The 15,477-nt window shown below is 46.6% G+C and overlaps 1 protein-coding gene across 1 annotated transcript in view; it reads right to left on the reverse strand.

The window, feature by feature from the left end:
* Positions 1 to 15,477, reverse strand: part of LOC125721408 (uncharacterized) — a 21,660-nt gene continuing 6,183 nt past the window's right edge. Inside the window, exons 2-5 of the mRNA XM_048997283.1 lie at positions 14,351 to 14,535; positions 2,963 to 3,136; positions 2,802 to 2,848; positions 1 to 1,354 (exon numbers count right to left, since the gene is read on the reverse strand). Of these exons, the coding sequence (XP_048853240.1) occupies positions 837 to 1,354; positions 2,802 to 2,848; positions 2,963 to 3,136; positions 14,351 to 14,535 (924 nt within the window). The 3' untranslated portion in view covers positions 1 to 836. The remainder of the gene's footprint in view (positions 1,355 to 2,801; positions 2,849 to 2,962; positions 3,137 to 14,350; positions 14,536 to 15,477) is intronic.

The raw sequence follows: 15,477 nt of genomic DNA on the forward strand, positions 1-15,477 counted from the left end.
TAGGACAGAACAGAAAGCCTTTATTGTCATTGTACAGGGAGGGAATACAGTAAATGGACATAAATATATAATATATAAAATGTACATATACAGGAGAAGGGGATAGCCCCCCCCCCATCAGGATTACATTTACATTTAATTACATTTTAGTCAGAGAAAAAAACGTATTAAACTATATTTTTGATGTTATTCAGCTCACTAAAAAGTCATTTATTTTCTGTCAAACACACAGTCCTGTGTAAAAGTCTTAGGCAGTCCAAAGAAATGTTTAAAGCTGTTTATCTGGGTAGCAAGTGTACTTTGGCTTAGAACAAAAAACACAATTTAATATTAGAATGTGTGCAAATTAAAAGTAACACAATAAAAACTAGTAATAATTTCTTCTGTTTCCTAAAAACTTACTGATATCTAGTTGGATGGCTAGATGAACACCGCTTCAGTTCCCAAACTTCTCCTCAGGGGCACCTCAGCCGCTCCATGATTTTGTTAAATTTCACCAACAGCTCAATTAAATAATTAGATATATTGGTTTAAAAAGTCAGTGAGAGATTGACTAGCTGTATGAGGTCTGCTAGTGGCCAAGTCAAAAAATACATGGCTGCACTGGACGGTCGCTGCAAATACTAGGATGATTTTAGCAGAGGTTCTGAAATGGCGAAGCTGACACACTTTGACAGGCATCATATCATAGTTTTACACCAACAGGAGGATAATCTAAACATCATTTTCTTTGCCTGCCTCAGACTTTTGCACAGTTCTGTACATTTCAGAGTAAAAAGGATTATAAAGTTTAAAAAGCAGAGATTTTACCTTTTTGCAGGAGAACCAGCAACACGTCACAGTGACACTGAGGAGTTTCTATAAACCCAAAACCCTGGATAGAGGGACTCAGGGAATGAGGAGGTGAGTCTGTGCAGGGGGGTCAGTCCATCAGAGGAGACTCTGTAGAAGGACAGAGCACCAGCCCCCCAGTCCAGATACACTCCTACTCTGCGGGGGCCTGAGGGCTCTATGGGTATGAGAGTCTCTTTATTATTGTGCCGGACAGAGTATCTGTCAGTGTAACAGTACAGACACCATGACTTGTCATTGAATCCAAACACACAGTCACTCTCTCCTTTCCTCCCGATCCCTTTATAAGTCACTGCTATCCAGGCTCCATCTCCACTCCACTCAGCCTCCCAGTAACAGCGGCCAGTCAGACTCTCTCTGCACAGAACTTGTTCCCAGCTGTCAAATCTCTCTGGATGATCAGGATATGGCTGCTCTGCCCCCCCTGTCACCTTCCTGTTCCCCCCTGACAGAGACAGGCGTCTGTTTGCTGTGTTGGGGTCCAGCGTCAGCTGGCAGGAGTCTGTAGGCAGGAGGAAGAATTATTAATCCCATCAGGCAGCCTGTACTTTATGTTTCTGTACGATATAAAAACAGCACAGCTTCCCCTAACGAAGCGGGAACTGAAGTTTATGAAACATAAAGTGGGCGCGCGACGGCGGCGGGAAGAGCCGCCAAAATGGGGCGCGAGCTAAACTAACAGCTTAATTAATTTAATTAAAAAATGACAAAGCAGCGACATTCATCAGACATATTCATCACAAGCATATTTACCACAAAACGGCACCAGAGATCAATACTAAAGTCAGTGTCTTTTCTTCTAACCGCTAATTCCGGCGCGTGCGGCTTGAAAATGGCCATAAATAACAGAATATTTAAGTAATATTATTACATGTTTAAAGTGATATTTAATAAACATTTGGACCTGGATTCTGATATAAACGATGATTCCGGCACAGATCGTGCATCATAAAAAACAGGAAGGTTCTCATTAATTAAGAAAAATATTGCTCTGAAAAAACGGGATTATTATCACATTAATTCGGAAAAACAGAATTAATTTCCCAGATGAATGCAATACGCTTCCATAGAGAACCGCTTACCGCGCGCGTGACTGTAGATGCGGCGCCGTAACCGCGAGGCGTGAGCCCCGCATCTCGCGCACGCACGCGGCCGCTCTAATCTGTTAACATGGGCGGAAAATGAAATTTGATATTTTCCGCCGCACATCCAATACGTCCCGGGTGCAAAATTCTTTTAGCGCCGTGGATCAGGAGAACTTTTTAATATTCATGAGCGAAGCCCTACATGATTGCCTGGCTGATTATTATTTATGAAATAATTCAGCTCAAGAGCTGTGTGGTTATTAGCACAAGGAGATGAATTAGGTTTGTTAAATGAGAGGAAACCCAATAATGTGCAGGACAGGATTTGGGCTCCTCTGGTTTAAGGGATTCAGTGACCAATCAGTAATATTTTCTCATGAATATTAATGAATGTTACAGAACCACCCTGTAAAAATGCAAATTCACTCACTGCCTACAGGTGCCGTCTTAGGACAATACTAACGAATCTCACACAGAAAACACATACACTCACGGCATCCGCAAAAAGAACAAATGCAAAGGATTATTTTTTTGTGAAATTAAACATGTATAACTAATTCAGAATATATTTTAACCATCCTACGCTCCCACACAAACACAAAGATAATACAAGCAGCTATAAAGCATTTGTAAAAAATATTTTTAAAAACGATTAAATGAATTGATAGTGTTTTTGGTGATGATTCTGATATTTTGTTTCTCGTTTCGATGTTTGTCTAAAATGACATGAAACTCACTTAAACTCAAACATGGAAATCCATCTACACAAAGTGCAAAAAGCCACATTCATCACAACAATTGTGTGAATACAACCATAACATAGTATTCATAGTATAATTAATAAAAACATGCAAACACACTTACATTTCTGTAAGCCTGGTCTGGTCCTGCACTCTCCACCGTAATCCACACTACAGGAGAAGCAGAATGACATAGTACTGCTGTATCCATTTATTTATTGGTGCCTCTTCTTTACATACATGCATAAGTATCTGTAGCGTGTCAGACACACACTCTGTACTCACTTCAGCTTCTCCAGTTTACAGCTGGGATCCTCCAGTACAGCAGAGAGCAGCTTCACTCCTGAGTCTCCTGGGTGATTGTAGCTCAGATCCAGCTCTCTCAGGTGTGAGGGGTTTGACCTCAGAGCTGAAGCCAAGGAAGAACAGCCTTCTTTTGTGACTCTACAGCCTGACAGCCTGCAAAGAGACAGAGAAAAACTCCCCAGTAAATAAGATCACCTCACCATTACAAGCATTACTTTTAAGCAAAAGTGACTCCTCTAATAAATATTTCAATAATCACGCAAAATTAACATCTTTTGAACATTTTATAAGAACCTATACTTCTCAGAACAAGAACCAGACCCAGTTGATATAGAATCATTTTTAAATAATCTAGACTTACCCATATTAACCAATGAAACAGCAGATGCCCTTGATTCCAGAGGTGGAGATTTCAGGTCCAGAGAGTACAAATCCAGTTTCAACCAACCAGATGAATATAAAGAGTCACAGTCACAGAGACTCAACTGGTTTGTTGAAACAAAATCTTGGTCTGGATTTGTACTCCCTACACCTGAAATCTCCACCTCTGCTTGATGCACCATTAACATCAGAAGAACTCCATAAGGTCCTCAACCAAATGCCTAACAACCAATCGCCAGACCGGATGGTTACCCTGCAGAAATCTATACACATTTTTGGGACATATTTTCTCCACTCTTCAATAGACTGGTAAGAGAAATTAAACATGCATCACAAATCCCATCAAACATGAGTGCAGTGACCATTACAGTGTTATTGAGACCTGATAAAGACCTGTAAGGACATAAAACTTATAGGTCCTGCAAGCCCCAACTCTGATCAGCCTGCATCAGTCTATTTCAGAGCTCCACTGACCCAGGCAAGACTGGACTCAACTCTTCAAACCACCCCTTTTAAGGAAGGCAAAGGCCTGCCGGCTCCTGAGAGACTGGATAGGAATAACTGGAGCAACACAGAAAAAGCAAGACCTTTCACCCCCTGGAGTGGACGGAGTTCCACAGTCAATCCACAGAACAACAGCTGTCAGACTCCAGACACAGACACCTTTTTCACTATAAACAGGATACCTCACCACACATAGATGTTAGGGACAAATACACGCATGTTTGGTCTCGTTTGAATGGGCATGAGATGGCAAATACTATACTCTCAGATTTAAGGCAGTATAACTTTCCCCAAGGGAAATATAGATAATTTGGCTAAATCTACAAAAATGAGAGAGCCTCCCATATGGTAGAACAAGGGAATTATAACCGCCCCCTAAAGTGATCTGATTGGCTGGGGACTTGAGAACCAAGGCCAGCAATGGCCCTAAAATTAACTATTGACCGAAATTGGTCAGTCTTGAGAGACATGCCATCACCTGGGTTGGATACTTAAGGAAGGGCCTCAGAAGAATTCGGGGAGTCACTCTGTAATCAGAGCTCCCACAGAGAACTGAGCGAAAGTCCATCTGTAGTCAGATGCTTTCCGCAGAACTTTGTGCACTCTCAGCTGAGGTATGTGATGGTTTAATATTGTATTTGTCAAATTGTATTTACAAGTATGTGGCCACATGTCAATAATTGTATATTGTAATATGTTTAATAAATGTTGTCTTGATTACTTCATGACTGTCTGATTTGCTAACTTCTTTATGAACTTTCCAGATTGGACTTCTATCCTTATTAGGACAAAAGTGGTAAATACTATCTTGCAGCCTCTGGGTTAAATCCCCTTTATCCAGGTCCCAAACTCGACTGCCCAAGTTAAGTTAGGTGGATACCAGAACCACACCTCTGGAGTTCACACACGCTCAGTTACGGGCCGGCGTACACACTATGTTCCTAGGCACCGGGCATAGTCTCTGAGACATTCACATGGTAAGACAATGGGCGGCATCGGTGGAGTCCCTGAGACAAGCCAAAAGTAAACCTCGTACAAACTACCGCAACAAAAGGTGCACCTTCACAGCCGCTGAGGTTGACACATGTTATGATATGGGCTGCCCCCGGCTGAGCCTCTGAGGTGGATGTACGTGTGGTTCGGGTAAATATCGGCTTAATCTCCAAGGCACCGACATGCTCAGTAATTGGCAGATACTGAGCCTTTGGGGAATTATATAGGTCGAGGGACCCGAATAATCAGAGGCTGACATTGTCTTAAATGGTGGCGATTTCTGTACCTTTAGGACAAACCCTGTGGAACAAGCCCACGGATCGCCCTGTCAGCCGAGGCGAATCTGGCGGACTCCTTCGTCAGGGGTAAACTAGAGTTGGTAATCTAAAGGAGAGTCTCGAAGTAATCCGAACAACATAGACGTCATGACTACAATATACTGAAATAAGGTCATTAATAAAATGGAGTCAGATATGTGTCTAAAAGAATATTTCGTATATTAAAAAGGGTAAGTAATTCCCAGGAGCGCTTGGAAGGACCGACACGCATTCACAGCCTTTGGCTGCGCCATTGGATTCCGCCATTGGGCCAGTGGGCGGCTCCCTACAGACCCAACACAACCCTCCAGTTACCCGCCACTCTCACTAATGAATACAGACTTGAAAATCATTACAAAAGCTCTAGACACTCAGTTACAGACACTCATTCCTACTATAATCCATCCTGATCAGACAGATTTCATCAAGACAAGACATGCCTCGGACAACATTCCATAGATTATTTAATTTAGTCAGTACTGCTCAGCATACCCACACTAAAATCATGATTACATCATTAGATGCAGAAACGGCATCTGACAGTCAGTAGTACATTCCTCTTTAATACATTGCATAGATTTGGCTTCGGAGAGTTGTTCACCCACTGGGTTAAAATACTGTACATCTCAGCCAAAGCTACAGTGTCACAGATGGGATGACATCACCTGCATTCACACTCCGACGGGGAAGACGGCCTGCATGCCCACTCTCTCCTTCACTGTTTGCCATCTTCATAGAAACAATTGTGGCAGCAATACGACAGAACAGTGAAATAAATAGAATTCATACTAATAAGTCAACACAAAATTAGTCTCTATGCAGATGATATCTTGCTGTTTTTATGAAACCCTCAATATATGAAATTTTAATTTTATTATTACCTTTTCAAAACATATCAAACTACAAAATAAACTGGAAAAAAACACATAATATTCTCACTGTCTGACGATGCCTGGGATTTAGCTGATCAGGATGGTCCATTTCACACTGGAAATATCCGGTACTTGGGTATCTACATCTCCCACAGGATATCTGACTTGGTTACCCTCAACTACACCCCCTTATTCAAAACAATAGATGAGTCTCCCACTTGAATCAATAAAAATAAAATTACTCGTCCAGAATAATTTCAGAAAAATTCTTTCAAACTCATTAATGTCACATTTTTGCTGGAAAAACAAAAACACAAAATCAAACATTCCACATTACAGAAAAGTAAGTCTCAAGGTGGATTACAAGCTCATTTTTCTTAATTATTTCTTATCAAATCAACTGCAAGACTTAACTAAATGGTCACACTACAGCAGTAACAGCAGCTCATGGTTACAGCAGGAGCAGCTGTACTGTAAAAATCTCAGACATGCAGACTTACACAAAATGTCATTAAAGAAACAAAACTGCTTTAACAACACAGTGCTGCCATTTCCACAGCACTGACAGCCCAGTGGAAAGCCATTAAAATCACTAACTGTGCTCTCAGACCCTGTAAATACACGCCAATCTGGAATAATCTGGACTTCCTACTTCACAATATCACTATTCACTATCACTCACGGGGACAGAAAGGGATTACTCATCTCCACCTCCTTCTCAGTAACAGTCATTTCATGACATTCGAAGACTTAATCCATAAATACGAGTTGAGAATATGCAATTTTTCTAATATTTACTAACTGAATCTAGCATCAGAACCAAAATGGACCTCACACATAATACACTGAATCCTCTTCAGATGAGACAACATTCTGCAACTTAAAAATAAAAAGAAACCTCTAGAATATATAATCCTCCATCTGCGACAGACACATTGATATTTGTACCAAAAAGTAACTGGAATAAGGACCTTTATCTTTTCCCCCAGCTCTGATTTCTGGATGGACGTCTGCAACAACATATTCACAGTGACAAATACTGGCCTTCAGTTCAGTACAAAGTAATTCACATAAAACATGTGACTCAATATAAAAAGTAGTCAGTACTGATACCTGCTCACAGTGTACAAGGGGTGTCACAGATAATTATCTGCATGCTCTGTGGGCCTGTATACCTGCTCACAGTGTACAATGGGTGTCACAGATAATTATCTGCATGCTCTGTGGGCCTGTATACCTGCTCACAGTGCACCATGGATGTCACAGATAATTATCTGCATGCTCTGTGGGCCTGTATACCTGCTCACAGTGTACAGTGGGTGTCACAGATAATTATCTGCATGCTCTGTGGGCCAGTATACCTGCTCACAATGTACAATGGGTGTCACAGATAATTATCTGCATGCTCTGTGGGCCTGTATACCTGCTCACAGTGTACAAGGGGTGTCACAGATAATTTTCTGCATGCTCTGTGGGCCTGTATACCTGCTCACAGTGCACAATGGGTGTCACAGGTAATTATCTGCATGCTCTGTGGGCCTGTATACCTGCTCACAGTGCACCATGGGTGTCAAAGATAATTATCTGCATGCTCTGTGGGCCTGTATACCTGTTCACAGTGCACCATGGGTGTCACAGATAATTAACTGCATGCTCGGTTGGCCTGTATACCTGCTCACAGTGTACCATGGGTGTCGCAGATAATTATCTGCATGCTCTGTTGGCCTGTATACCTGCTCACAGTGCACCATGGGTGTCACAGATAATTATCTGCATGCTCGGTTGGCCTGTATACCTGCTCACAGTGAACAATGGGTGTCACAGATAATTAACTGCATGCTCTGTTGGCCTGTATACCTGCTCACAGTGTACCATGGGTGTCACAGATAATTATCTGCATGCTCGGTTGGCCTGTATACCTGCTCACAGTGCACCATGGGTGTCACAGATAATTATCTGCATGCTCTGTTGGCCTGTATACCTGCTCACAGTGTACAATGGGTGTCACAGATAATTATCTGCATGCTCTGTGGGCCTGTATACCTGCTCACAGTGCACCATGGATGTCACAGATAATTATCTGCATGCTCTGTGGGCCTGTATACCTGCTCACAGTGTACAGTGGGTGTCACAGATAATTATCTGCATGCTCTGTGGGCCTGTATACCTGCTCACAGTGTACAATGGGTGTCACAGATAATTATCTGCATGCTCTGTGGGCCTGTATACCTGCTCACAGTGTACAAGGGGTGTCACAGATAATTTTCTGCATGCTCTGTGGGCCTGTATACCTGCTCACAGTGCACAATGGGTGTCACAGGTAATTATCTGCATGCTCTGTGGGCCTGTATACCTGCTCACAGTGCACCATGGGTGTCACAGGTAATTACTGTATATTCTCTATAGGTGAAAGATCTGGACTGCAGACAGGCCAATTCAGCACCCGGACTCTTCTCCGACGAAGCCATGTGCTTGTAATAGCTGCAGTATGTGGTTTTGCATTGTCCTGCTGAAATACACAAGACCTTCCCTGAAACAGACGTCCTCTGGAGGGGAGCATGTGTTGCTCTAAAACCTTTATATACCTTTCAGCATTCATAGTTCCTTCCAAAACATGCAAGCTGCCCATACCGTATGCACTTATGCACCCCCATACCATCAGAGATGCTGGCTTTTGAACTGAACGCTGATAACACACTGGAAGGTCTCCCTCCTCTTTAGCCCGGAGGACACGGCGCCCTTCATTACCAACAAGAATGTCACATTTGGACTCGTCTGACCACAGAACACTTTCCCACTTTGAAACAGTCCATTTCAAATGAGTCTTGGCCCACAGGACACGACGCCGCTTCTGGACCATATTCAGATATGGCTTCCTTTTTGCATGATAAAGCTTTAGCTGGCATCTGCAGATGGCACGGCGGATTGTGTTTACCGACTGTGCTTTCTGGAAGTATTCCTGGGCCCATTTAGTAATGTCATTGACACAATCATGCCGATGAGTGATGCAGAGTCGTCTGAGGGCCCGAAGACCACGGGCAACCAATACAGGTCTTCGGCCTTTGAACATTTGTAATATCATCTATGTTCTGTTGTGAATAAAATATAGGCTCATGTGATTTGAAAGTGTTTTATTTGTTATTTCATTCAAGGTGGCATGGTGGTGCAGTGGTCAGCACTATTGCCTAACACCTCCTGGACCCGGGTTCAAGTCTCCGCCTGGGTCACATGTGTGTGGAGTTTGCATGTTCTCCCCATGTCGTCGTGGGATTTTCTCGGGGTACTCCGGTTTCCCCCACAGTCCAAAAACATGCTGAGGCTAATTGGAGTTGCTAAATTGCCCGACTGGTATGTGAATGTGCCCTGTGATGGGTTGGCCCCCCATCCTGGGTTGTTCCCTACCTTTTGCCTATTGCTTCTGGGATAGGCTCCGGACCCCCTGCGACCCAGTAGGATAAGCGGTTTGGAAAATGGATGGATGGATGTATGTTTGCAGCAAACTATTTTGTGAATAAAAGCTACCTCAATGCCCACCGCCCCCCTACTTTTTTGCTGTTATTTTTATTAATTATTATTATTACTGTTTGATTCATGTATTGTATGTTTCAGTCATTACAGATATGTATGAAAGTGTGTCCGTGAATGTATGGACATTCATATCTATGTATTAATATACACTGCTCAAAAAAAATGAAGGAACACTTTTTAATCAGAGTATAGCATCAAGTCTATTAAACTTCTGGGATATTGATCAGGTCAGTTAAGTAGCGGAGGGGGTTGTTAATCAGTTTCAGCCGCTTTAGTGTTAATGAAATTATCAACAGGTGAACTAGAGGGGCAACAATGAGACGACCCCCAAAACAGGAATGGTTTAACAGGTGGAGGCCACTGGCATTTTTCCCTCCTCATCTTTTCTGACGGTTTTTTCACTAGTTTTGCATTTGGCGACGGTCAGTGTCACTACTGGTAGCATGAGGCGATACCTGGACCCTACAGAGGTTGCACAGGTAGTCCAACTCCTCCAGGGTGGCGCATCAATACGTGCCATTGCCAGAAGGTTTGCTGTGTCTCCCAGCACAGTCTCAAGGGCATGGAGGAGATTCCAGGAGACAGGCAGTTATTCAAGGAGAGCTGAACAGGGCCGTAGAAGGTCCTTAACCCATCAGCAGGACCGGTATCTGCTCCTTTGTGCAAGGAGGAACAGGATGAACATTGCTGGAGCCCTACAAAATGACCTCCAGCAGGCCACTGGTGTGAATGTTTCTGATTGTTTGGTCAGAGACAGACTTCATGAGGGTGGCTTGAGGGCCCAACGTCCTCTAGTGGACCCTGTGCTCACTGCCCAGCACCATGGAGCTCGATTGGCATTTGCCATAGATCACCAGAATTTGCAGGTCTGCTACTGGTGCCCTGTGCTTTTCACAGATGAGAGCAGGTTCACCCTCAGCACATGTGACAGACGTGAAAGGGTCTGGAGAAGCCATGGAGAAAGTTATGCTGCCTGCAGCATTGTTAAGCATGACCGGTTTGGTGGTGGGTCAGTGATGGTCTGGGGAGGCATATCCATGGAGGGACGCACAGTCCTCTACAGGCTAGACAACGGCACCTTGACTGCCATTAGGTATCAGGATGAAGTCCTTGAACCCATTGTCAGACCCTATGCTGGTGCGGTGGGTCCTGGGTTCCTCCTGGTGCACGACAATGTGGCAAGAGCATATAGGCAGTTCCTGGAGGATGAAGGAATTGATACCATTGACTGCCCCCCACGGACATTATGTTTCGTCCATTCGATGCCACCAGGTTGCACCTCAGACTGTCCAGAAGCTCAGTGATACCCTGGTCCAGATGTGAGAGGAGATCCCCCAGGACATCATCCATGGTCTCATTAGGACCATGCCCCGACATTGTCAGGCATGCATACAACCACGTGGGGACCATACAAACTACTGAGTATGATTCTGAGTTACTGTAATGAAATTTCAACAAAATGGACTAGTCTGCCACATAATTTTTCACTTTGATTTTCGGGGTGTCTCTGAATTCAGCCCTCTGTAGGTTGATAATTTCATTTCCATCAAACGATGTGGCATCCTTTCGTTCCTAACACATTACCCAGTCTACATCAGACAATCTCACACACACGTATCCTGCCGCAGACACTCTCACACACACGTACCCTGCCTCAGACACTCTCACACATACGTACCCTGCCACAGACACTCTCGTACACAGGAATCCTGCCGCAGACACTCTCGCACACACGTACCCTTCCACAGACACACTAACACACACATACCCTGCCACAGACACTCTCACACACGCGTACCCTGTCACAGACACTCTCACACACACGTACCCTGCCTCAGACACTCTCACACACACGTACCCTGCCACAGACAATCTCACACACACGTATCCTGCCGCAGACACTCTCACACACACGTACCCTGCCTCAGACACTCTCACACATACGTACCCTGCCACAGACACTCTCGTACACAGGAATCCTGCCGCAGACACTCTCGCACACATGTACCCTTCCACAGACACACTAACACACACATACCCTGCCACAGACACTCTCACACACGCGTACCCTGTCACAGACACTCTCACACACACGTACCCTGCCACAGACACTCTCATACACATGTACCCTGTCACAGACACTCTCACACACATACCCTGCTAGACACTTTCACACACACGTACCCTGCCACAGACACTCTCACACACACGTACCCTGCCACAGACACTCTCACACACACGTACCCTGCCTCGGACACTCTCACACATACGTACCCTGCCACAGACACTCTCGCACACACGTATCCTGCCACAGACACTCTCGCACACACGTACCTTTCCACAGACACACTAACACACACATACCCTGTCACAGACACTCACACACATATCCTGCCGCAGACACTCTCACACACACGTACCCTGCTGCAGACACTCTCATACACGTGTAACCTGCCACAGACACTCTCACACACACGTATCCTGCCGCAGACACTCTCATACACATGTACCCTGCTGCAGACACTCTCATACACATGTACCCTGTCACAGACACTCTCACACACAAACCCTGCCACAGACACTCTCACACACACGTATCCTGCCGCAGACACTCTCACACACACGTACCCTGCCTCAGACACACTCACACACACGTACCCTGGCACAGACACTCTCGCACACACGTATCCTGCCGCAGACACTCTCGCACACACGTACCCTGCCACAGACACTCTCACACACACGTACCCTGCCGCAGACACTCTCACACACACGTACCCTGCCTCAGACACTCTCACACATACGTACCCTGCCAAAGACACTCTCGTACACACGTATCCTGCCGCAGACACTCTCGCACACACGTACCCTTCCACAGACACACTAACACCCACATACCCTGTCACAGACACTCTCACACACACGTACCCTGCCTCAGACACTCTCACACATACGTACCCTGTCACAGACACTCTCACACACACGTACCATGCCTCAGACACTCTCACACATACGTACCCTGTCACAGACACTCTCACACACACGTACTCTGCCGCAGACACTCTCACACACATGTACCCTGCCACAGACACTCTCACACACACGTATCCTGCCGCAGACACTCTCACACACACGTACCCTGCCACAGACACTATCACACACATGTACCCTGCCACAGACACTCTCATACACGTGTACCCTGCCACAGACACTCTCATACACGTGTACCCTGCCACAGACACTCTCACACACACGTATCCTGCCGCAGACACTCTCACACACACGTACCCTGCCGCAGACACACTAACACACACATACCCTGTCACAGACACTCTCACACACACGTACTCTGCCGCAGACACTCTCACACACATGTACCCTGCCACAGACACTCTCACACACACGTACCCTGCCACAGACACTCTCACACACACGTACCCTGCCTCGGACACTCTCACACATACGTACCCTGCCACAGACACTCTCGCACACACGTATCCTGCCACAGACACTCTCGCACACACGTACCTTTCCACAGACACACTAACACACACATACCCTGTCACAGACACTCACACACATATCCTGCCGCAGACACTCTCACACACACGTACCCTGCTGCAGACACTCTCATACACGTGTAACCTGCCACAGACACTCTCACACACACGTATCCTGCCGCAGACACTCTCATACACATGTACCCTGCTGCAGACACTCTCATACACATGTACCCTGTCACAGACACTCTCACACACAAACCCTGCCACAGACACTCTCACACACACGTATCCTGCCGCAGACACTCTCACACACACGTACCCTGCCTCAGACACACTCACACACACGTACCCTGGCACAGACATTCTCGCACACACGTATCCTGCCGCAGACACTCTCGCACACACGTACCCTGCCACAGACACTCTCACACACACGTACCCTGCCGCAGACACTCTCACACACACGTACCCTGCCTCAGACACACTCACACATACGTACCCTGCCAAAGACACTCTCGTACACACGTATCCTGCCGCAGAGACTCTCGCACACACGTACCCTTCCACAGACACACTAACACCCACATACCCTGTCACAGACACTCTCACACACACGTACCCTGCCTCAGACACTCTCACACATACGTACCCTGTCACAGACACTCTCACACACACGTACCATGCCTCAGACACTCTCACACAAACGTACCCTGTCACAGACACTCTCACACACACGTACTCTGCCGCAGACACTCTCACACACATGTACCCTGCCACAGACACTCTCACACACACGTACCGTGCCGCAGACACTCTCACACACACGTACCCTGCCACAGACACTCTCACACACATGTACCCTGCCACAGACACTCTCATACACGTGTACCCTGCCACAGACACTCTCATACACGTGTACCCTGCCACAGACACTCTCACACACACGTATCCTGCCGCAGACACTCTCACACACACGTACCCTGCCGCAGACACTCTCACACACACGTACCCTGCCACAGACACACTAACACACACGTACCCTGTCACAGACACTCTCACACACACGTACTCTGCCGCAGACACTCTGACACACATGTACCCTGCCGCAGACACTCTCACACACACGTACCCTGCCACAGACACTCTCACACACACGTATCCTGCCGCAGACACTCTCACACACACGTATCCTGCCGCAGACACTCTCACACACGCGTACACTGTCACAGACACTCTCACACACTTACCGTCAGAGACACTCACACGCACATCCTGCCGCAGACACTCTCGCACACACGTATCCTGCCGCAGACACTCTCATACACATGTACCCTGCTGCAGACACTCTCATACACATGTACCCTGTCACAGACACTCTCACACACAAACCCTGCCACAGACACTCTCACACACACGTATCCTGCCGCAGACACTCTCACACACACGTACCCTGCCTCAGACACACTCACACATACGTACCCTGGCACAGACACTCTCGCACACACGTATCCTGCCGCAGACACTCTCGCACACACGTACCCTGCCACAGACACTCTCACACACACGTACCCTGCCGCAGACACTCTCACACACACGTACCCTGCCTCAGACACTCTCACACACAAACCCTGCCACAGACACTCTCACACACACATATCCTGCCGCAGACACTCTCACACACACGTACCCTGCCTCAGACACACTCACACATACGTACCCTGGCACAGACACTCTCGCACACACGTATCCTGCCGCAGACACTCTCGCACACACGTACCCTGCCGCAGACACTCTCGCACACACGTACCCTGCCGCAGACACTCTCGCACACACGTACCCTGCCTCAGACACTCTCACACATACGTACCCTGCCAAAGACACTCTCGCACACACGTATCCTGCCGCAGACACTCTCGCACACACGTACCCTTCCACAGACACACTAACACACACATACCCTGTCACAGACACTCTCACACACACGTACCCTGCCTCAGACACTCTCACACACACGTACCCTGCCTCAGACACTCTCACACATACGTACCCTGTCACAGACACTCTCACACACACGTACCATGCCTCAGACACTCTCACACATACGTATCCTGCCGCAGACACTCTCACACACACGTACCCTGCCGCAGACACTCTCATACACGTGTAACCTGCCACAGACACTCTCACACACACGTATCCTGCCGCAGACACTCTCATACACATGTACCCTGCTGCAGACACTCTCATACACATGTACCCTGTCACAGACACTCTCACACACAAACCCTGCCACAGACACTCTCACACACACGTATCCTGCCGCAGACACTCTCACACACACGTACCCTGCCTCAGACACACTCACACATACGTACCCTGGCAAAGACACTCTCGCA

Source organism: Brienomyrus brachyistius, unplaced genomic scaffold, assembly GCF_023856365.1.
Source record: "Brienomyrus brachyistius isolate T26 unplaced genomic scaffold, BBRACH_0.4 scaffold33, whole genome shotgun sequence".
NCBI classification, from domain to species: domain Eukaryota; kingdom Metazoa; phylum Chordata; class Actinopteri; order Osteoglossiformes; family Mormyridae; genus Brienomyrus; species Brienomyrus brachyistius.